The 25,020-nt window shown below is 47.9% G+C and overlaps 1 protein-coding gene across 1 annotated transcript in view; it reads left to right on the forward strand.

The window, feature by feature from the left end:
• Window positions 1-25,020, forward strand: part of pcdh15 (protocadherin related 15) — a gene marked incomplete at its 5' end in the record, with an annotated part of 501,491 nt that overhangs the window by 160,024 nt on the left and 316,447 nt on the right. The window contains 2 exons of the mRNA XM_033034471.1: window positions 10,917-11,110; window positions 14,764-14,896. Of these exons, the coding sequence (XP_032890362.1) occupies window positions 10,917-11,110; window positions 14,764-14,896 (327 nt within the window). The remainder of the gene's footprint in view (window positions 1-10,916; window positions 11,111-14,763; window positions 14,897-25,020) is intronic.

A 25,020-nucleotide genomic window follows, 5' to 3' on the forward strand; every position in this document is an offset into this window, starting at 1 on the left:
CCTGTCTGAGTTAGGGTGAGGATTTTCGTTAATCAAAGGGTGGTGAATCTGTGGAGTTCATTGCCACAGGAGGCTGTGGAGGCCAAGTCAAGAACTCCCATCCTTGTTGAAGTCCTTTGCACCATCTTTACCTGGACTTTATCTTGCACTGAATGTTGTACCCCTTATCCTTTATCTGCACACGGCTTGATTGTAATTATTAACAACCTCTTTTGAGAAGCAAGGAGAGGGAAGAATTACATTTCATGCTTTTCTTCATTCCATACGTCGCTATGTACGACAGTGATCGCAACTTCTACTGAAGTGTGGATGGCCGTTGACTCGCTAGAAGCTCATCCGCCCTTTGACGGGCCTTGTTTTTGGTCCTGCTGGGGGTCCACAGCCCCCTCCTCACCTGGCAAACCAGGTGGGGGAGACGGTTTAGTCGCCGACTATCCGACCATGGAGCAGGTAGCACGGGGTTACAAGGTACCGTGGCGGGGGGGGGGAACTCCCCCCGACCTGCCGTGAAAATCATGTACAATCCTTTCTTTGACTGGATAGCACGCAACAAAGACTTCTAAAGTATAAATGGAAATAAAAAAGACAAGATTTAATATCCTGTTCGGTGTAACCTATAGTTGCCTTAAAAGTAAAAGATGGTAAAAAGTCTCATTGCAGAGATAAATCAACCATGGACCAAAGACAGTGGTTTTACTGAGGGACAGCTTTATAAATAATGCGATAAGCAGATGCCTGAAAGGCAGCAAAATTAAATGTGTTTAGAGTAGATTTTTACAATAACACGACCCAGAAAGAATAACTCTTATTAGAGGTAATAATAGATAATCTGCCTTATTGTTTTGGTTGCCTCAAGGCATGTGATCATTTTATAATTGAATACAATGTAGTGTTTGGAAAAGAGAAACACTAAATAGCCACTTTGATTCTCGATTAAGGCAGGCTGGCTAAAATATTACAAGATAAAGGGAGAAATGAACAGAGAGAGAGAGCATCTTATGCATGGCTTATTTATTTGGAAAATCAGTTAATGGGTAAAACGACTGAAAATTAATGGAAAGTTTTCATAAAGGAATTAACATGCAGTGCTGACAACTTATTCTTCAAGAGGCTGCCTGAACAGATAAAATAAATAAATAAACTAACAGGTAAAGCATGCAGAAAGCAAAAGCTAGCGAAAAATATATCGGCAAGACCAAGAGTAGGCTCGGCGATCGTTTCGCTCAACTCCTCCGCTCAGTCCGCCTAAACCTACCTGATCTCCTGGTTGCTCAACACTTTAACTCCCCTCTCCCATTCCCACACTGACCTTTCTATCTTGGGTCTCCTCCATTGCCAGAGTGATGCCCAGTGCAAATTGGAGGAACAGCATCTCATATTTCGCTTGGGCGGCTTACACCCCAGCGGTATGAACAGTGACTTTTCTAACTTCAAGTACCCCGCGCTTTCCCTCTCTCTCCATCCCATCCCCCCTTCCCAGATCTCTGACTGGTCTCACTGTCTCAGACTACATTCTATCTCTGTCCTAACATCCGTCCTGAGGAAGGGTCCCGACCCGAAACGTCACCCATTCCTTCTCTCCAGAGATGCTGCCTGTCTCGCTGAGTTACTCCAGCGTTTTGTGTCCTCCTGACTGATACGTAGATTGCAGGATTATGGATGAGAATTTAAAGTTTACAACATTTCAAGTGATTGACGTTAGCTTGCACGACAGTGCCTTGTCCATCATTTTGATTGAATTGGAGGAAATGAGAGTTATAGAAATTCTGACTGGAGATGATTGAAGTTATGGCTATTAATATTTTGCGGCAAGGAAGGATATTCAGAAGTATTACAGAAGTGGAATTAGCAGTCTAAACTGGGATTCCAACCCAAACCTATTTATTTTTCTCTCCTGAGATTCTCCAGATCACTCATCCAAGTTGTTTTAGTTTCAAAGCCGTTGAGTCTCATTGTCAGTAACTCGCCCACAGCTAACAATGGCCTGTATTATCGTTACTTTATTTTGCATATCTCTCATTCATTTTTTCTATATCTCTCTATGTCACCATCTATATCTCTCGTTTCCCTTATGGACCTGTCCCACTTACGCAACTTTTTCGGCGACTGCCGGCACCTGTCATAGGTCGCCGAAAATGTTCAACTTGTTGGAAATTCAGCGGCTACCAGAAGGACTGTACGGCTCTTTCGGCGACTGAGGAGACTACTCACAACCATACAGGCGACACCCTGGTGCCATGTCGCGGGGTGAAGCCTGTATGGTCGTGAGTAGTCGCCCAAAGAGTCATATCTTTTTCTAATCGCTGCTGGATTTTCAACATGCTGAAAATTTACGGAGACCTGCTGCGACTATGACAGGTGCCGACAAGTCACCGAAAAAATCGCGTAAGTGGGACAGGTCCATTACCCCTGACTCTCATAGAAACATAGAAAAAGGTGCAGGAGGAGGCCATTCGGCCCTTCGAGCCAGCACCGCCATTCATTGTGATCATGGCTGATCGTCCCCTATCAATAACCCGTGCCTGCCTTCTCCTCATATCCCTTGACTCCACTGGCCCCCAGAGCTCTATCTAACTCTCTCTTAAGTCCATCCAGTGATTTGGCCTCCACTGCTTTCTGTGGCAGGGAATTCCATAAATTCACAACTCTCTGGGTGAAAAAGTTTTTTCTCACCTCAGTCTTAAATGACCTCCCCTTTATTCTAAGATTGTGGCCCCTGGTTCTGGACTCGCCCAACATTGGGAACATTTTTCCTGCATCTAGCTTGTCCAGTCCCTTTATAATGTTACATGTTTCTATTAGATTCCCCCTCATCCTTCTAAACTCCAGTGAATACAAGCCTAGTCTTTTCAATCTTTCCTCATATGACAGTCCCGCCATCCCAGGGATCAATCTCGTGAACCTACGCTGCACTGCCTCAATCACAAGGATGTCCTTCCTCAAATTAGGAGACCAAAACTGTACACAATACTCCAGATGTGGTCTCACCAGAGCCCTATACAACTGCAGAAGAACCTCTTTACTCCTCTACTCCTAGACTCAGTCTGAAGATGCTCGACCAGAAACGTCACCTGTTACTTTTCTCCAGGAAAGCTGTCTGACCTGCAGAGTTACTGTACTCCTGATGCCTGAACTGCTGTGTTACTCCAGCACTTTGTGTTTATCGACAGCCAGATAGATGGACTAGTTGTGACGTTTAGAGGTAAAGAACTGGTTTACACAAAAGGTCATAGACTGCTCAAGAACCGTAGCAGGTCAGGCGGCATCTCTGAGGAACATGGATAGGTGACGTTTCAGGTTAGGAACCTTCTTCAGACTTGAGTCCTTGATTTGATATTTGATGGTTAACCCAGAATGAAAGATAATGCAATTAGGAAAATTAAAAAAGCTATGAATATGAAATAAAAGTAGAGAATTCAAGTACTAAGCAGGTCAGGAGAGATGTGTACTGTTATTATCTCAGACTGATGAAAGCCAGTTAACCTGATATGTAAATCCTGTTGCTTTCTTCACAGTGTTCTGCTCTCTCATTGTTCCGCTTGCTGTTATGTAATGTCTTTTGTAACATGGTTATCTATGCACCGTATCCTATCAGAACACATCTCAGCTTGACCTGGCAACTGCTCTGCAAAAAAATAACAAGAGGGGGGGGCACAGCAGCGCTGCAGTAGAGTTACTGCCCTATAACGTCAGAGACCCGGGTTCGATCCTGACTACAGGTGCTGTCTGTATGGAGTTTGCACATTCTCCCTGTGACCGTGTGGGTTTTCTCCTGGTGCTCTGGTTTCCTCCTGCATTCCAATGGGTGAGAACCCTTCTTCAGACTCAACCTTATTCAGTCTGAAGAAGGGTTCCGATCCGACATGTCACCCATCCTTTTTCGCCAGAGATACTCTGATATGTAACGCTGAGTTACGCCAGCATTTTGTGCCTATCTTCGGTGTGAACCAGCAGCTGCAGCTCCTTCCTGCCCAAAGGTTTGTCATCTCGTTCGGCAGGCAATGTTTGTCACGTTCTCTATCTATTCACCAGGGTCCTGGTTGCCACATTCCCCGTTCATTCACCAAAGTCCTAACTCCAACACTTCCCGTCCATTCTCTGGGATTCCTGTTATCACGCTCCAATTCCATTCATTGAGACTCTGGCTTTCAGGCTACCCATCCACTCACGGGGACTCACAGATTCAGGAACAGTTTGTTCCCAGCTGCTATCAGGCAACTGAACCATCCGAACATGGCTCGAGAGCAGTCCTGAACCTCTATCTGCCTCATTGGTGACCCTCGGATCATCTTTGATCGGACTTTACTGGCTCCTGGGGGTGGAGTTGGATTCACGGGAGGTGGTCTTGGAGGGGAGGATGCTCCTCAAACTGTGTAGCATCCTGGACAATACAGTTCACCCCCTCCATGACACATCGGCCAACCTGAGGAGCACCTTCAGCAACAGACTGGTTCCACCAAGATGCAGCACAGAACGCCACAGGAGATCCTTTTTCCCTGTGGCTATCAAACTGTACAACTCCTCCCCATTCTGTCGTGGGGTAGACTGACTCCACCCCACCTCCTTCCCAGTCTTTGCACATCCCCAATCCTTTCCACTCGTCACTTTAATTTCATGTTTCATGTATTTTCTGTTTTTATGACTGTTAGCAGATCAATTTCCCTCCTGGGATGAATAAAGTTCTATCGTATTGTATTTATCTTGCACTAAACGTTATTACCTTATCAAACACTTTAAATCGATTGTAATCATGTATTGTGTTTCTGCTGACTGATTAGCAGGCAACCAAAGCTTTCCACTCTACCTCGCTACACGTTTTAGCCCTGACAACAGTCTGAAGAAGGGTCTTGACCCGAAACGTCACCCTTTCCTTCTCTCCAGAGATGCCGCCTGTCCTGCTGAGTTACTCCAGTATTTTGTGTCTATCTTCTGTTTAAACCAGCATCTGCAGTACCTTCTTACACATACTATTTTCCTTGATGGTGACCCTTGGACTATCCTTAATCGAACTTTGCTGACTTAACCATGCACTAAATGACATTCCCTTATCATGTATTTATACACTGTAAATGGCTCAACTGGTAATCATGTGTTGTCTTTCCGCTGGTTTAAACCGAAGATAGACGCAAGAAGCTGGAGTAACTCAGCGGGACAGGCAGCATCTCCGGAGAGAAGGAATGGGTGACGTTTCGGGTCGAGACCCTTCTTCGGACTGTTGTCAGGGCTAAACTGAAGATAGACACAAAATGCTGGAGTAACTCAGCAGGACAGGCTGATTGGTAAAGGTAGATAGTAGTTCAGCTCTCTGCTAGTGGTGGGGTGGTTCAGTTTCCTGATAACAGCTGGGAATTTGGTTTAAAGTTTTCCAGTTCAGTTGGCCGCACTCCAATGAAATTAACTGGGTCACTCACATGTTACTGTGTAACATATTTTATAAGAGTCCATTAAAGTGTATGGGAGTATTAGTAAAATAATGCTCAATAGTCAGGAATATGTGCCCGCCTTACATCACCACTGCCGAGATTGATGGAGTTTTATTTCATAATGTAATGGCAGATTTCCGACTTTTCCAGTGTCCTCTTTTCCGGTGGCCATTACTACACAGGTACAGTAGGGTTGATCTTACGCAGACGTAATAGGACAGATCTTCCAGTCGTTGTTTATTGAAGTAGTTGTACAAATAAAGAGATGAACGCACCAGGTTTTCCTTATTCTGCATGCAAGTTGTACCTGGCTGCTCTGTCCCTGGTCTGGTGAGAACTGTATGCTCTCCTTCCCTGTGCCTGCCACCTCCTGTCCCCTCTGCCCATATAGACACCACCCTGTACATCTAATGACAGCCGCCAAGTGTCCAAAATAATACTGCAAGATATATCTAGACAAAATAATATAATATGCCAACTGTAGCTAGTATAAACATAAATGGCTCCTACACATATAGATGGGCTCTTGATGGTCGACGAGGACCCGTTTCTGTGCTTTCGTCTGTTTGCCTTCATGCCCACACAACTAACTACAAATTGATTGAAGTCCCCAGTTGCATGCATCCCAATTTATCTTTGTTCAATCTGACTACAGATTCAAATTCAAATATCTATGCAAATAACTATTCCGTGTCAAAGCTGTCAGTGTGGCAACTAGATTTTCCAGCATATTATTATAATGTCCACTGCCACAAACCGTGACAAGAATCATTAACATGGACTGCGTTGTGAAGTTGGAAACTATATTTGGATTCAGAGGTTAAAAAAAACGATTGCTCGAATCTTGTCAATTTTGTTCCATAAGGTCACAAGTGATAGGAGTAGAATTAGGCCATTCGGCCCATCAAGTATACTACGCCATTCAATCATGGCTGATCTAACCCTCTCTAGTTAGGAAGGAACCGCAGATGCTGGTGTACAAAAAAAAGAACACAAAGTGCTGGAGTAACTCAGCGGGATCAGGCACGGGAGCTTTCTTCAGACTTTGACACCAAACATCACCTATCCATGTTCTCCAGAGATGCTTGACAGCATACTGGTTCCACCAAGATGCAGCACAGAACATTATGGCAGCTCCTTTTTCCCTGTGGCTATCAAACTGTACAACTCCTCCCCCTTCTGTTGTGGGGTAGACTGGGCCCCCCCCCCCCCCCCCCTTACAGCACCAGAGCCCGGGATTCCATCCTCACTATGCGTGCTTGTCTGTACGGTGTTTGTATGTTCTCCCCGTGACCGCGTGGGTTTTCCCCGGGTGCTCCGGTTTCTTCCCACACTCCAAAGACGTAGAGGTTTGTAGGTTAATTGGCTTTGGTAAAAAAAAATTGTACGTTGTTCCTAGTGTGTGTAGGATAGTGCTAGTGATCGCTGGTCGGCGTGGACTCGGTGGGCCGAAGGGCCTGTTTCTGAGCTGTATCTGTAAACTACCACTAAACTAGACTGAAGAGCAGGACAGAGACTGGGTATTTTGTGGCAAGTGACTCAGCTCCTTTCCACCATCCACAAAGCACAAATCACAAACTCTTTGAGAGTCATAGAGTGACAAGGTGTGGGAACAGGCCCTCCAGCCCAACTTGCCCGCAATGGCCAACATGTCCCACCTGCCTGCATTTGGTCCATACCCCTCTAAACTTGCCCTATCCATGTACCTGTTTCTTAAATGTTGGGATAGTCCCAGCCTCAACTACCTCCTCTGGCAGCTCGTTCCATACACCCTTTGTGTGAGAAAGTTACCCCTGATATTCCTATTAAATCTTTTCCCCTTCACATTAAACCTATGTCCTCTGGTCCTTGATTCACCCACTCTGGGCAAGAGATTCTATGCATCTACCCGATCTATTCCTCTCATGATTTTATACACAAAATCATAAAATCCCCTGTTGTATGGATCAATATTGTTGCAACAACACTCAAGCAACCTGACAGATCCCTAGTCTGTCTCCATCGCAGGGGACAGACTCCTGACCGACATACATTACAAACCCACTGACTCACATGGCTATCTGGACTACACGTCTTCCCACCCTGCCCCCTGTAAAGACTCCATCCCCTACTCCCAATTCCTCCGCCTACGCCGCATCTGTTCCCAGGACGAGACATTTCATACCAGGGCATCGGAAATGTCCTCGTTCTTCAGGGAACGGGGATTCCCCTCCGCCACCACAGACGAGGCTCACACCAGGGTCTCATCCATACCCCGTAACACTGCTCTCTCTCCCCATCCCCGCACACGCAACAAGGGCAGAGTCCCTCTGGTCCTCACCTTTCACCCCACCAGCCGGCAAATACAACACATAATCCTCCGCCATTTCCGCCACCTCCAACGTGACCCCACCACTCGCCACATCTTCCCATCTCCCCCAATGTCTGCCTTCCGCAAAGACCGCTCCCTCCGCAACTCCCTCGTCAATTCTTCCCTTCCCTCCCGCACCACCCCCTCCCCGGGCACTTTCCGTTGCAACCGCAAGAAATGCAACACCTGTCCCTTCACCTCCCCCCTCGACTCCATTCAAGGTCCCAAGCAGTCGTTCCAGGTGCGACAAAGGTTCACCTGTATCTCCTCCAACCTCATCTACTGTATCCGCTGCTCTAGATGTCAGCTCATTTACATCGGTGAGACCAAGCGTAGGTTGGGCGATCGTTTCGCCGAACACCTCCGCTCAGTCCGCAATAACCTACCTGACCTCCCGGTGGCTCAGCACTTCAACTCCCCCTCCCATTCCCAATCCGACCTCTCTGTCCTGGGTCTCCTCCATTGCCAGAGTGAGCAACAGCGGAAATTGGAGGAACAGCACCTCATATTCCGTCTGGGGTCCTTGCGTCCTTATGGATTAACATTGAATTCTCCCAATTTGGCTAGCCCGTGCTGTCTCCTCCCCTTCCTTAACCCTCTAGCTGTCAAATAGATAGAAATAGAATACCTTTATTTGTCATTCAGACCTTTCGGTCTGAACGAAATGCTGTTGCCTGCAGCCATACATGTAATAATAACAAAACACAATAAACACAAATTAACATCCACCACAGTGAGTTCACCAAACACCTCCTCACTGTGATGGAGGCAAAAGTCTTAGAGTTACTGTCTCTTCCCTCCTCTTCTCCCTCTGCGCCGAGGCGATACCCCACCGGGCGATGGTAAGTCAGTCCGCGGTTCAAGCTCCGCGGCCCGGGGGTGGTCAAAGCTGCCGCCCTCCAGTCCAGGACGCAGCTGTTGCAATGGGTGCTCCGGAAAACAGGCACCAGCCTGTGACCTGCGAGCTCCTGACATTGTCCTCCACTGGCCCGCGGCCGAGCCCCGGATCCAGGTCGCCGCCGCCTCAGCCGCCGTAGCACCGTCTCCGCTCCGCACCGGGCCGCCCACAAGGCAGCGTCTCAGCCCCGCACCGGGCTGCCCCCACGGAAGCACCTTCCAGCCGGGAGCCGGTCCGCCCTCACGGCAGCGTCTCAGCCCCGCACCAGGCTGCTCACACGGGAGCGCCTTCCAGCCAGTAGCCGTGCCGGCCGCACAGGAGTGTCTCAGCTCCGCGCCGTCCGCCCTCACCGGAGCGCCGAGTCGTGCCGCTACCCGGACGTCGCCACAGCTCGAAGACGGCCAGCCTCGCGTTGGTGAGTCCTGGCTGGCTCTACCTCCGGACCCTCGAGGTCGGTCGCAGGTTGGAGGCCGCCAGCTCCGCCATTAGGCCTCAGCGCAGACGGGGGAAGAGAAGGGGAATACGACAAAAAGTCGCATTCCCCCGAAGGGAGAGACAGAAAGCTCTGTTTCACCCTCCCCCCACACACATAACACCACCTAATAACCAAAAAATGTACTAAACTAGACAAAAAAAAACAACATAAAAAGTAAAAACAGACAGACTGCAGGCGAGCCGCAGCTGTATCACAGCGCCGCCACTCTCCTCCCACCCTCCCATCCGCCCGCCCTCGGGCCCCTCCTCCTCCTCCCCTTTTCCTTCTTTCTTTCCCCACCCCCCATCAGTCTGAAGAAGGGTTTCGGCCCGAAACGTCGCCTATTTCCTTCGCTCCATAGATGCTGCTGCGCCCGCTGAGTTTCCCCAGCAATTGTGTGTACCTTCGATATTCCAGCATCTGCAGTTCCCTTTTGAACAGATCCCTAGACAAAACTGGCTTGCACTTCTCTTGCCATCAATGAAGGCACAGACAAACAATGGACCATTGTGGGCTCCATCTACCCTTGGTGCCTCCATTGGTGCCACCTCTGATTGTTCTGTACCTTTTCGTGCCTCTAATTTCCATCCGCCCTGACCCTCAGCCCGATGAAGGGTCTCGACCTGAAACGTCACCTATTCCTTTTCTCCAGAGATGCTTATTTTTTTTAGTTTTGTTTACAGATACAGCGTGGAAACAGGTCCTTCATCCCACCTAGTCTGAACACAAGCCTACACACACATTTTTCACTCATACAAAGCATACAAACCCAAGCCAATTAACCTACAAACCTGTACGTCTTTGGAGTGTGGAAGGAAAGCGAAGATCTCGGAGAAAAACCACGTGGTCATGGGGAGAACGTACAAACTCCGTACAGACAAGCACCCGTAGTCGGGGTCAAATCCGGGTCTCCGGCGCTGCATGCCCTGTGAGGCAGCAACTCTACCGCTGCGCCACCGTGCGGCCCAGATGCTGCCTGTCCCGCTGAGTTACTCCAGCATTTTGTGACTATCTTTGGTGTAAATCAGCAAATGCAGTTCCTTCCTACACGTACTTGGCGACCTCAGAACCTGCACCTGCAAATCGCCACAGATCCTTCATTGTCCATGAATCTAAATCACCCATTCCTTCTCTCCTCGGTTAATCCCACTGAGTTACTCCAGCTTTCTGCTTCTATCTTCACATAATCCCTACTCGCCTTCACCGGTGGTCCTCGAAAATGGCAAGGTTCATCTTAATAGTTTGGTATAGTGATGATAATGGATTTTCTAGTTATATTCAAATGGTTCTTTCTGGAATTCTGCTTTATTTTAGTTCCAGTTTTGTTTCCATTTTGCTTTAGAAATACACCATGGAAACAGGCCCTTCGTCACACCGAGTCCATGCCGAACATCGATTCACCCATTTGCACTAATTATCCCACTAAGTCATTCCCTGCATACTAGGGGCTATTTACAAAGAATTTTTACCTGTAAATCCACACGTTTTGGGGATGTGGGAGGAAACCGGAGCACCCGCAGGAAATCCACGTGGGCACACTTCACGGAGGACACGCAAACTCCACACGGACAGCAGCTGGGGTCAAACCTGGGACCTGTGGCTCTGTGAGGCAGCAGCTCTACCAGCTGCTTCACTGTGCCGCCAAGTTGGTATCAAGGGCAATTTGGGATCAGCTATTAAATCTGGCCTCTCTGGTGCTGACAAATGAAAAAGAAAATCTGTAGAGAGCTGATAAAATCTAAAATCTCTTTGATATTTCCTGAATTTCAGCTTTCTGCGTCGGATGCTGATGAACTCAAGAACGGACAAATTGTTTATGAAATTGTGACTGGGGACCAAGGGGACTTTGTGATCAGCAACAGCAGTGGGCTGATCACTGTTGCTCCAGGAGTTAGTCTAAACGTTGGACAGACCTACGCTCTCACTGTCAAAGCCAGAGACAACGCTCAACCAGATCAACAAAGGTAGGTATCTCTTGAGAAAAAGCAAACACCATCCAGCAGGCTTAACTGGGAGGATGCTTCACAGTCCTCACTGATGAACGGAAGAATGAAAGAAAAAGAAAGGGAGAAAAAGATAGATAGATAGATAGATAGATAGACAGACAGACAGACAGACAGACAGACAGACAGACAGACAGACAGACAGACAGACAGACAGACAGACAGACAGACAGACAGACAGTTAATGGAAACAGGGCCTTCAGCCCACTGAGTCCATGCTGACCATAGATTACAATAGACAATAGGTGCAGGAGTAGGCCATTCGGCTCTTCGTGCCATTCTGACTCGTCTGAAGAAGTGTTCCGACTTGAAACGTCACCTATTCCTCCCCTCTGGAGATGCTGCCTGACCTGCTGATTTACTCCAGAATCTTGTATCTACATGCTGGCCATCATCTATATTATTCCACTTTCGCATTGACTTCCTGCTCTCAAAGGGCAGTTTTTCAGAGGCCAGTTAACCTACAGACTCGCACGTCTGTGGGACGTGGGTGAAAACCGGAGCGCCCGGAGGAAACCCACGCAGTCACAGGGAGAACATGCAAACTCCACACAGAGAGCAGCTGAGGTCAGGGTTGACCCCAGATCTCTGGCGCTGTGAGGCAGCGGCTCCATCAGCCGTATCTCTATGCAACTGTAAGAAGTGTTAAGATTCTTCTCATGGTGGCAATGTGAAGACTCCCTCTCAATAAACAGGTCAAGTGAAATATGGATTAAAAAAACCCTTAAATAATGAATATCTTCTAAGGTAATCATTTTAAAGTCAGTAAAATATGCAAAGGAAATTTCAGAAGATATATGTACGATGTTGTCTGCACTCAAAAGAATGCTAAATGTTTGAAATGACTTATGAAGCAAAGCACTCCAGGTTTAGTGCCTGTTTGAAGCAGTTTCCAGTTTACAATGGCAGTAAACTTGTAAGATATAAATTACAGCATTAAACCTGAGCTAATGGTAGGGACTCTGCTCACCTGCAGACTCGGCTTGTGTCACTGACTCTGGCTTGAGCCGACCACAAATACAACATGAATCACTTCTTAGTGATGCTGTGTGATAAATTACCTTTAAGAACGCAATGACAATTATCAGGCCAATCATTTTCATCTCAGACCTGGGGGACTTCCTAAAATCGAGAAAAGTATGAAAGTTTATGGCCGTTTGGATAAGGCTGAATAAGGAAAGGAAAGGCGGCCCAACTTGCCCACACTGGCCAACATGTCCCAGCTACACTAGTCCCACCTGCCTGCACTTGGTCCAAATCCCTCTAAACTTGTCCTATCTATGTACCTGTCTAACTGTTTCAGAAACGTTGGGATAGTCCCAGCCTCAACTACCTCCTCTGGCAGCTTGTTCCATACACCCACCACCACGTGTGAAAAAAGTTGCCCTTTAAATCGTTAAATCATCCCATTAAATCGTTCCCCTTCACATTGAACCTATGTCATCTGGTCCTCGATCCCCCTACTCTGCGCATCTACCCGATTTATTCCTCTCATGATTTTATACACCTCTATAAGGTCACCCCTCATCCTCCTGCGCTCCAAGGAATAGAGACCCAGCCTACTCAAACTCTCCCTATAGCTCATGCCCTCTAGTCCTGGCAACATCCTCGTAAATCTTCTCTGAACCCTTTCAAGCTTGACAATATTTTTCCGATAACATGGTGCCCAGAACTGAACACAATACGCTAAATGCGGTCTCACCGATGTCTTATGCAACTGCAACATGACCTCCCAACTTCCATAGTGCTTAATTAATTTTAGTTTTCCTGCTGAAGTGACAGTGGGTGGGCTAATGCAGTCGATGTTGTGTACCTGGACTATCAAAAGCCATTTGGGAAAGTGCAGCAAATTAGTCAGCAAAATTGAAACCCCTCTATTAAAGAGGTGGTTTCCATGCATAATTGATACTCCGGTATTAAAGGGGTGGGGCGGGCAGGGAGCGGCACGGTGGCACAGCAGTAGAGTTGCTGTTCACAGCGCTAGAGACCGGGGTTTGATCCCGACTGCGGGTGCTTGTCTCTACGGAGTTTGTACGTTCTCCCTGTGACCGCGTGGGTTTTCTCCAGGACCTCCGGTTTCCTCCCACAATCCAAAGACGTACAGGTAGGTTAATTGGCTTCAATAAAATTGTAAAATTGTCCCTAGTGTGCACACGATAGCATTAGTATGCGGGGATCGCTGATTGGCATGGACTCACAGGACCGAAGGGCCTGTTTCCATGCTATATCTCCAAACTAAAAAATCTAAACTAAACTATAATTGACACTGCTGAATTAAAGGGGCAGGGTCCATGTATAAATAATACCCCTGTATTAGAGGGTGGAGTCCATGTATAATTAATCCTCCCGCATTAAATTTACAATTTCGTTGTACATGGTTCATGTTACAATGACAATAAAGAAACTATTCTAAATGCTGGGCTCCATATATAATTAATGTTCAAGAAGGAACTGTAGATGCTGGAAAATCAAAGGTAGACAAAATTGCTGGAGAAACTCAGCGGGTGCAGCAGCATCTTTGGAGCGAAGGAAATGGGCAACGTTTTGGGCCGAAACCCTTCTTCAGACTATTGCAGGGTGAGGGGGGGGGGAAGAAGAAAGGAAGAGGAGGAGCCAGAGGGCTGAGGAAGAACTGAGAAGGGGAGGAGACAGCAAGGGCTACCGGAAATTGAAGAATTTAATTTCCAGGCCACCGGGATGCAGACTGCCCAAGCGGAATATGAGGTGCTGCTCCTCCAATTGCCGGTGGTGCTCACTCTGGCAATGGAGGAGGCCCAGGACAGAAAGGTCAGATTCGGAATGGGTGGGGGAGTTGAAGTCTTGGTTAATGCGGACCGAGCGGAGGTGTTGGGTGAAACGATCGCCAAGCCTACGCTTGGTCTCACCGATGTAGCTCAGCTGACACCTAGAGCAGCGAATGCCTGCACCTCCTCCAACCTCACCTATTGCATCCTCCGCTCGGTCCGCATTAACCAACCTGATCTCGCTGTGGTTCAGCACTTCAACTCCCCCTCCCATTCCGAATCCGACCTTTCTGTCCTGGGCCTCCTCCATTGTTGCGTAAATTACACGCGAATGACAGGCCCTTTACTGATTGCATGCCGCGTTGTCATCCTCCCCTCAGTTAACAATGAACCATTTTACATTTCCTTATCATCATCCTCTTTGACCTGTTGTTTTCACACCTTGCCCTTCTATATCTCTAGTCACCCTCTCCCCTGACCCTCAGTCTGAAGAAGGGTCATGACCTGAAATGTCACCCATTCCTTCTCTCCTGCCTGTCCCGCTGAATTACTCCAGCATTGTGTGTCTTATCTTTTATTTTATACAAAGACGCTAACTGTTTGACCACTGTTCTGCCATTGGGTAGATTGACTCCCCCCCCCCCGCCCCGCCCCTACCCAATCTATGCACATCCCCAATCCTTTCCACTCGTCTTTATGCTTCATGTATTTTATGTTTTATGACTGTCGGCAGATCAATTTCCCTCCTGGAATAAATAATGTTCTATCGTATCGTTAGTGTTTCACTACTATATTTAACAATGGGTTTGAGGCTGTGCTTTTAAAGTGTCTTTCAAACGGACTGCGATAATGCAATGTTGGTCTTTACAGAAGTTCTATCACCACTGTCTACATCGAGGTTCTGCCTCCAAACAATCAGAGTCCACCGTGGTTCCCACAAATGATGTACAACTTTGAAGTGAGTGAAGCGATGAGAAGAGGAGCAGTTCTGCTGAATTTGAAGGTAAAGGTGCCTTTACGATATTCTGAGGGCGTAACGGTGGCGCAGCGGCAGAGTTGCTGCCTCACTCGATCCCGAGTACGGGTACTTGTTTCCACGGAGTTTGTGCGTTCTCCCCGTGACCTGCGTGGGTTTCCTCCGAGATCTTCGGTTTCCAAAGACGTACAGGTTTGTAGGTTAATTGGCTTGGTGTAAGTGTAAAATTTCCCCTCGTGTGTGTGGGATAGTATTAATGTGTGGGGATCGCTGGTCGGTCCGGAATCGGTGGCTCGAGGGGCCTGTTTCGACGCTATTAGACTTTAGTCTAATGCTGAGAGACTAGTGCTATTAAAATATATCTCTCCTGACATTTCACTGACATATATATTTCAAAGCAACACAACCTGCTGCCTCGGGGCGTCAGAGACCCGGGTTCGATCCTGGACCTCGGATGCTGCCTCTAGTATGTAGGGAGTGGATGAGAAGGTGGGTAGGCACAGAACTAGTATACACCGGTGATCAATGGTCATCACGGATTTGGTAGCCGAAGGGCCTGTTTCCGTGTTGTATCTCTAACCCTAAACCTTATTATTTCAGGGTGATGTTTCCGATGGTAAATAATCACCAATGCGTCCACGATTTCTAGAGTCACTTCCTTAAGTACCCTGGGATACAGAACATCAGGCCCTGGGGATTAATCAGCCTTCAGTCCCATCAGTCAATCCAACACCATTTCCTGCCTAATGTGGCTTTCCTTCCGTTCCTCTGTCAGCCTAGGTCCTCTGGCCACTAGTACATCTGGTAGATTGTTTGTGTCCTTCTTAGTGAAGACAGACCCAAAGTACCTGTTCAACTCATTTGCCATTTCCTTGTTCCCCATAATAAATTCACCTGTTTCTGTCTTCAAGGGTCCAATTTTGGACTGAACTATTTATTTTCTCTTCACATACATAAAGAAGCTTTTACTATCCTCCTTTATATTCTTAGCTAACTTACCTTCGTACCTAATATCTTTTCTTCCCGTATTGCCTTTTTAGTTATCTTCTGTTGCTCTTTGAAAGTTGCCCAATCTTGTATCTTGTATTATTGAGATCATGCTTAGGCAAGATTTCTAGTCCAAATTTTCCTTGTCTGAGCGCCATTTCACTTAGAGATAGAAACTAGTGATTGATGAAAATAAATTATAGTGTCAGAAGAGGTTTTCTGGAGACATCGAGGAAGGAGACGAGGAGAAATTTATTTAGTCAGAGGGTGGAATCTGTGGAATTCTTTGCCACAGAAGGCTGTGGAGCCGTCAATGGGTTTTTTTAAGGCAGAGGTAGATAGCTTCTTGATTAGTACAGATGTCAGGGATTATGGGAAGAAGGCAGGAGATTGGGGTTAGGAGGGGGAGATAAATCGAGCCATGATTCAAGGTTTCAAAGTTTCAAGGTCAGTTTATTGTCACATGTACCAATTAAGGTGCAGTGAAATTCAAATTACCATACAGCCATACAAATATAAAAGTTAACATAAACATCCACCACAGTGGATTCCCCACTGTGATGGAAGGCAATGAAGTCCAGTCTCCTTCCTCTTTATTCTCCCCTGGTCGGAGCAGTTGGGGGATCAAAGTCGCAATCGGGGGGGTTCGAAGCCGACGGTCGAAGCCCCTACGTCAGGGCGATCGAAACTCCCGCGTCGGGGAGATCGAAACTCTCCGCGTCGGGGTGGTCGAAACCTCTGGAGTCCTTGGAGTCCCCGATTTCAGTCTCTACCCAGAGACCGCGAGCTCCGCGATGTTAAAGTCCACCGACACCCAAGGTTTGAGCCCCAAAGACGATCCCCTACAGGGATCGCGAGCTCCCTGATGTTAAAGTTGAATGGCGGAGTAGACTCGATGGGCCGAATGGCCTAATTCTACCCCTATCACTCATGAACTTATGAACTGAGGGAGGATGTCTTCATCAACGCAGGTTGCTACTTGCTGTTCTGTTTGCAGCTTAGATGCCTTTTTCATAAATTCTGCAGCCGGTGAATGAGATGCGCTGGAGTTGCTTCCAATTCATCGCAGGTCGTGCCGGACACATTCAATACATCACTCACTCTGCCGTGAGGTTGGATGATGAATGTTAACAGTAACTGCGACTATCAGTCATTTGAAAAAATGATTTGCCCTGCTTATCATTTGTATCCCTTATCGAATGTTTGCTTACAGTGGAAATGAAGACTGAACTAGTCGTTCACATGTGCAAAGATCTCTGCTTCTGACTGTTTTAATAATCAAATGGAAGTTATTAAGTCTGTGCAGAGGCGAGGAGAGTAATACCAAGTCAGGGAAAGACACAAAGTGCTGGAGTAACTCAGCAGGTCTGCATGCGTACCTACTTCTTCCACAATTCGCCCCCCCTCCCATTTACTTTCTCCGTCCCCTTTTGACAAAATCTCTTCCTCGGTTTCACATCGCTGCTGCAAGTAGGAATTTCATTGTTTAGTGTCGGTACATATGACAATTGAACACTCGAGACTCTCGAACAAAACGAGACACAAAGTACTGGAGTAGACAAAAGTGCTGGTGAAACTCAGCGGGTGCAGCAGCATCTATGGAGCGAAGGAAATAGGCAACGTTTCGGGTCGAACCCTTCCTCAGACTGATGTAGGGTGGGTGGGGTGGGGAGGGGGGGGGGAGAAGAAAGGAGAAAGGAAGGGGAGGAGCCAGAGAGCTGAGAGAGAGCTGAGAGGGGGAGGAGACAGCAAAGGCTACCGAAAATTGGACAAGTCAATGTTCTTGCCGCTAGCAATCTGTCATTGGCGCGTCATTTCCACGCAGGTCACAGGGAGAAGGTACAAACATTTAATAAGGTCCAGTAAAGTCCGATTAAAGATGGGAGAGGTGATAAGAGGAGTGACCGGGCAGAGATTTGTCCTTGATTATGCTGGTGGCCTTGCTGAGGCAGCATGATGTGCAGATGGAGTCAATGGAAGGGAGTTTGGTTTGTGCGATGGTCTGTCTGGGCTACGTCATGGTGGATAACGCCCGGTTGCGGTCCCAGCCCGTCCCCACGTACCTCGGTGTGAAGCTCGACAGAACTTTGTCATTCAAACAACACCTGGAAGGTGCCAAGGCAAAGACAAGCGCCCGTGCCGCAGTGATATACGCCACGTAGCCGGCACCACAACGAAGACACTGCGCATGTCCACAGTGGCCCTGGTGTTCTCAGCCGCCGAGTACTGCGCCCCGGTCTGGTGCCGTAGCCCTCACGCTGGGTGCTGCCCTCAACAGCGCCCTGCGGACTGTCTCCGGATGACTACGAGCCTCCCCAGTAAACCTACTGCCCGTCCTCGCTGGCATCGCCCCAGCCAACATCAGACGAGAAGCAGCCACGCTGGCCCTCTCTCGAAAGGCGCAGACCAGTGAATCCCACCTCCTCCATCAGATTGTCACAGAGACACCACGACGAGTGCGCCTCAAGTCACGGCGCCCCTTTGCCGCGCGAGCCCAAGAGCTGCTCTGCACAACACCGGCTGACGCTTCTAAGGCCGCCTGGATCAAGACGAGATGGAGAGACCAGTGGAAGACAACGGAACCATCTAGGCTGCACCAGTACATCAATGACCCCATGGACGTCCCTGGCCAGGACCTGCCCCGAAAGCCGTGGACAACCCTCAACCGCTTGAGGACAGGCATCGGACGCTATAGAGTAGCGATGAAAAGGTGGGGCCTCGTGGACAGCGCCTCCTCCGAGTGTGGGGACCCAACACAGACAGTGGAGCACATAGTCACCAGTTGCCCCAAACACCGGTTGGCCACCGAATGGTGAACGAGGTCTGATTGACCTGGACGATCACACGTTGGCCTGGCTCGCCTTAACGGAGGAGCAGGTTTAAAAAACATACGACAGAAGAAGAAGTCCACAACTCCCCACAATTATTTGCAGCCTTGTGTGGAGCTGTTCCCAAACCAAGCTGTGTTCCATCCCGATAAAATGCTTTCAACAGCACATCCAGAAGTTGAAGCGGGAGCGATTTCGAGGTGCCATTTGATGGCGAGGGGCAGCAAGAAACTTTATGTTGAGGTTGGAGGGAGGGAAGGACGGAGGGATGGGGAGAGGGCACGAGAAACCATCCATCAGGGGTACAAGTAAAATTGGTTGTAGTACTGGGAGGCCATTCATCTAAGCCCCAGACCCTTGCTTTAGGTATAGTTTAGTTTATTGTCACGTGTACCGAGGTGCAATGAAAAGCTTTTTGTTGCGCGCCAACCAGTCGGCAGAAAGACAATACATGATTACAATCGATCCATTTACAGTGTACAGACACATGATAAAAGGAATAACATTTCGTGTAAGGCAAAACCAGCAAAGTCCGGTCAACGATAGTCCGAGGGTCACCAAAGGGGTAGATAGTAGTTCAGCTGGGAAGAAACTGTCCGTGAATCTGGTGGTGTACGTTTTCACACAAGAGGCCATAAGATCATAAGGAATAGGAGTAGAATTAGGCCATTCGGCCCATCGTCTATCCGCCATTCAATCATGGCTGATCTATCTCTCCCTCCTAACCCCATTCTCCTGCCTTCCCCCCATAACCTCTAGCACCTGAACTAATCAAGACATGACATGCAAACGTAGTGGGCAAAACATAGCTGTCGCCGAGCCTGCGCTTGGTCTCGCCCATGTGTACCTCCCCTCATCTCATTATAAATACATTCCTTTTATTAATGTTAGACACATTTTATTTTTCAAATCGAGTTACTCGTTGTAAAATTGAATACCAAATTCGTTCGTGCTCCGATGACTACTTCCCCGGGGATCATTCATTTCTAGGTTATTTATGAAGCCTGCCTTGTTATCCATCACCAGATCCAAGATGGGCTGCTCCCTGGTTGGCTTCACAACATATTGTGTGGAAACAGGCCCTTCGGCCCAACTTGCCCATACCAGCCAACAAGTCCCAGCTACACTAGTCCCACCTGCCTGCATTTGGTCCATATCCCTCCAAACCTGTCCTATTCATGTGCCTGTCTATCTGTTTCTTAAATGTTGGGATCATCCCAGCCCCAACTACCTCCTCTGGCAGCTTGTTCCATACACCCACCACCCTTTGTGTGAAAAAGTTACCCCTCAGATTCCTATTAAATCTTTTCCCCTTCACCTTAAGCCTATGTCCTCTGGTCCTCGATTATTGTGCCGCTTTTTACACGTTTTCATTAATAAGTGCTTTATGTGCAGGATAAGTTTTTATACCAAGGGTGTTGGGTACCTGGAACGCATTGCCAGAGGTAATGGTGGAGGCAGATATGACAGTGACAATTAAGTGTCATTCGGATAGGCACATGGATATGCAGGGAATGGAGGGATATGGATCGTGTGCAGGCAGTGGAGATTTGTTGAACTTGGCATCATGTACGGCATGGATATTGTGGGCCGAAGGGCCCGTTCCCTGTGCTCTACTATTTTGTGTCCCATGCACTTCACAAACTGTGTGGCTTCTGTTTGAAGGTCTATAGCTGTATCTTCATCTTGGTCTTTCCTATCTCTACCCCGATGGAATCAATATCTTTTGTTTTAGAGTTACACCGAGCCCGCACTGACCAGCGATCCCCGCACATCTACCACTATCCTCCACACACTCCTACACACACTGGGGACAATTTACAAATACACCAAGCCAATTAATCTACATACCTGTACATCCTTGGAGTGTGGGAGGAAACCGAAGATCTCGGAGAAAACCCACGCGGTCACGGGGAGAACGTGCAGACTCCGTACAGACAGCGCCCGTAGTCGGGATCGAACCCGGGTCTCTGTCACTGCATTCCCTGTAAGGCAGCAACTCTACTGCTGTGCCACCGTGACTGCCCGTTTATTGCCCACCTTCAGTTATCCTTCAGAAGGAAGTGGACCACCATTTTCCTGGTGATGTGAGTTTTCAAACATCTGTGTCTTCTGCTTGAGGGGAGAGGGAGAAGAAGGCATGACTGGGGCTATGAAAGATATTTTCCACTACATTGGCTGCTTTCCCAAGGTAGTGTGAAGTGTAGATAGAGTTGATGGTGGGGAGTCTGGTCTGTGTGATGAACTGGGCGACATCCACTACTTTCTGCAATTTCTTGCGGCCTTGGGCAAAAACTGTCCCCAAACCAAAGCTCTGATGTAACCCAACAGGATGCTTTCTATAATGAAAGTTGCCATGAGTCATTGAAGACATGCTGATTTGCCTTAATCCCCTGAAGAAGCTGAGGCATTGAGGTACCTCCCCTGTTGCTTCAATGTGATTAGTTCGACAGATCATTGGTAATATATACACCAAGGAACTTGCAGCTCTCAGAAACATTGAAAATAGGTGCAGGAGTAGGCCATTCGGCCTTTCGACTCAGCACTGCCATTCAATATGATCATGGCTGATCATCCTAAACCAGTACTCCATTCCTGCATTCTCCCCATTTCCCTTGATTCCGTTAGCCTTAAGAGATATATCTAACTCTCTTGAAAATATCCAGTGAATTGGCATCCACTGCCTTCTGTGGCAGAATTCCACCGATTCACAACTCTCTCGGTGAAAAGGTTTTTCCTCATATCGGTCCCAAATTGCCTACCCCTTGTCCTTAAACTGTGACCCCTGGTTCTGGACTCCTCCAACATCAGGAACATTTTTCCTGCATCTAGCCTGTCCAATTTTATACGTTTCTATAAGATCCCCTCTCATCATTTTAAATTCCACTGAACATAAACCCAGTCGATCCATTATGAGCCCAGTCGATCCATTATAAGCCCACTCGATCCATTATGAGTCTCATTGATCCATTACGAGCCCAGTCAATCCACTCGATCCATTATAAGCCCAGTCGATCCATTATAAGCTCAGCCGATCAGAGAGGGTAATGATGGTAAATTCCCTCAAAGGTGAACGGAATAGGTTGGTTTGGCAGCTGATGGTTTCATTAACTGCTGCTGTCAAATCCTGTTGAAAGATGAACGGGTGATAATAGCACCACTTTCAAACTTGTCGTTACTGCCTTTGAGATTATATACAAAATGCTGGAGAGGGACAGGCAGCATCTCTGGAGAGAAGGAATGGGTGAAGTTTCGGGTCTAGACCCTTTTTCAGACTGATGTCAGGGGAAATGGAGATAATAGATAAGGAAGAGTAAGGTGTGAAAACAGGACAAATGGAATGGAGATCAAGGTAAATGTAGAATAAATCATTGTTAGTTGGGAGAAAGTAGCAACAAAGCAAACAGAGATAATGTAGTCTGAGTCAGTAAGACTGGTCGGAAAACTTGGAAGGGGGAGAGGATGGACAGAGAGGGAAACCAAGGGTGACTTGAAGTTAGTGAGGACAATGTTCATCCGCTGGGGTGTAAGCTGCCCAAATGAAATATGAGGTGCTGTTCCTCCAATTTGTGCTGGGCCTCACTCTGACAATGGAGTGGGCCCAGAACAGAAAGGTCAGCGTGGGAATGGGAGGGATAGTTAAAGTGCTGAGCAATCGGACGATCAGGTAGGTTTAGACGGACTGAGCGGAGGTATTCAGCGAAATGATTGCCGAGCCTGTGCTTGGTCTCACCTAAAGGGCCTGCCCCACTTGGCCATCATTTGCGCGTCATTTCCGCGACATCATGGGAGCGCATGGTGCTCATTACGGGCGCATGGTGCGCATTACGGGCGCATGGTGCTCATTACGGGCGCATGGTGCGCATTACGGGCGCATGGTGCGCATTATGGGCGCATGGTGCGCATTACGGGCGCATGGTGCGTGGTGACGTAGGCAGTGACGCACGGTTGCGCGCGGCGCCCCAGGATTTTGGGTTGTGCAAAATCTTCGCTCGCCATCTGCGTGACGCGCAAATGACGCCCAAGTGGGACAGGCCCTTCAGTTAATGCCTTTGACCTGGGTTGCCTCAGCCCAGTGTGGATGAGCCAGAAACCAGACCGATGCGGTCTGAGCAAATAATTGAGTCGAAACTAGAAGAGAGGGCATTGAAGCTTAATGAACATTGAGAGAAATGGGGTGATGACATGTAGCTTGTGTCATTAAAGAATGTAATTATGAATGGTCATGAAAACTTGACATTTGTTTATGAATGGGACCTATGTAGAAATTTTCAGTTTTCTAGAATTCAATTTTTGTTTTCTCTTTCGTTAGTCTCATTTATCTTCCTTGTTTAGGTTTAGAGGGTTATGGGTCAAGTCGGACAGGTGAGACTAGTATAAATGGGGAAAGTTGGCTGGCATGGGCAAGTTGCGCCAAAGGGCATCTTTGCATGCAGCATATGTTCATAAGTTACAGGATCAGTCGTAGGCCATTCAGCCCATCAAGTTTACTCTGCCATGTAATCATGCTTGATCTATCCTTCTCAGTCAACCCCATTCTCCTGCATTCTCCCCATAACCCCTGACACTGGTACTAATCAAGAATGTTTCATCTGTGACCTAAAACTATCCATTGACTTGGCCTCCAAAGCCGTCTGTGGCAACGAGTTCCGCAGATTCACCACCCTCTGACTAAAGAAATTCCTCCTCATCCCCTTTCTAAATGTATGTCCTTTTGTTCTGAGGCTGTGGCCTTTGGTCCTAGACTCTCCCACATTCTCTCCACATCCGCTCGATCCAAGCCTTTCACTGTTCGGTAAGTTTCACTGAGTTCCCCCCACATCTTTCTCAACCCCAGCGAGTACAGGCCCAGTGCCCAATGCCCGGCGTGACTCTGACTCTGTTGACGTTGATGGGCTGAGAAGGAGTTAATCAATTCAGATTCAGGGCCGAACCAGAATAAATCCCATGCTTTTTTCAGATTTTGCTTTCCTTTTATTTTAAAACTTAAAAAAAAAACTATTAATAATAATAATAGTGAACATCTGCTGTGGGGACATCTGCATCGAGTTGGTCCCCATTGAATTTTCTTGTGCTGGATAACAGCGAGGGAGGAGGAGTTGCGTTTGGTTGAGTGTAGTTGTTTACTTGGGAGCTAGGGGCTGTTGGCAGAATAGGACACAGCGAAGGGGCAGCCAGCAGCGATCTCTCAACTACCAGAGCTGACAGAAATATTGGCAGACAGACAGACACAAAACGCTGGAGTGGCTCAGGAGAGGGACAGGCAGCGTCTCTGGAGAGAAGGAATGGGTGACGAAGAAGGGTCTCGGCCCGAAACGAAACGTCACCCATTCCTTCTCTCCAGAGATGCCTCCTGCCCTGCCGAGTTCCTCCAGCGTTTTGTGTCTCTCTTCGGTGTGAACCAGCATCTGCAGTTCCTTGCCGCACATGGATGTCGGCAGACTGGGTCTCCCAGGTCAATTCAGAAAGGCGGACAGTCATTCCACAAGGGTGTTCACTCCAGGGTCCACGTGCCTGGGAAGCTGAGTTGGAAGCTGATCACTAACTGTAGTAGTCGAGCCTGCAGGCGCAGCGAGCAATTAGACCCGGTGATAGAACCTGAAGCAGATTTGAACTTCAATTCCAGTCAGCGGGGCCTTCCTGGTGACCTTTGGGAACACATTTCCTCGAGTTAATTGTCAGTCTAGAAATGTAACAGATGCTCCGCTTTCTTCTGCCACCGATGACACGTGTCTCCTTAGCAACAAGCAACAGGAAAGAGGGGAAAGGCAGGTTTTTATCTTCCTCCCCAGGCTTTTCTTTTAAGTGGTGCCCCTCTCTAAGGCATCTAATTAGGAGTTTGCCATCAAATTTGGTGATGAGTTTGAAACATAGAAACATAGAAAAATAGGTGCAGGATTAGGTCATTCGGCCCTTCAAGCCAGCATTGGCATTCAAATTGATCATGGCTGATCATCTAAAATCAGTCCTGCATTTTCCCCTTTTCCCTTAATTCCGTTGGCTCGAAGAGATAAATCTAAAGGGCCTGTCTCACTTCACTGTGATTTACGCGACATCATTTACGTATCACGACGCACGGCGCGTGCGTCGTGACACGCACGTGATGCGTGCATGGTGCGAGATGACATAGGCAATGACGCGCGGCGGCATGCAGCGTCGCAGGATTTTGTGACGTACAAAATATTTGCGCGCCATCTGCGTGACACGCAAATGACGGCCAAATGGGACAGGCCCTTCACTCTCTCTTGAAAACATCCAGTGAATTGGCCTCCACTGCCTTCTGTGGCAGAGAATTCCACAGATTCACAACTCTCTGGGTGAAAACGTTTTTCCTCA

Source organism: Amblyraja radiata, chromosome 15, assembly GCF_010909765.2.
Source record: "Amblyraja radiata isolate CabotCenter1 chromosome 15, sAmbRad1.1.pri, whole genome shotgun sequence".
Taxonomy (NCBI): domain Eukaryota; kingdom Metazoa; phylum Chordata; class Chondrichthyes; order Rajiformes; family Rajidae; genus Amblyraja; species Amblyraja radiata.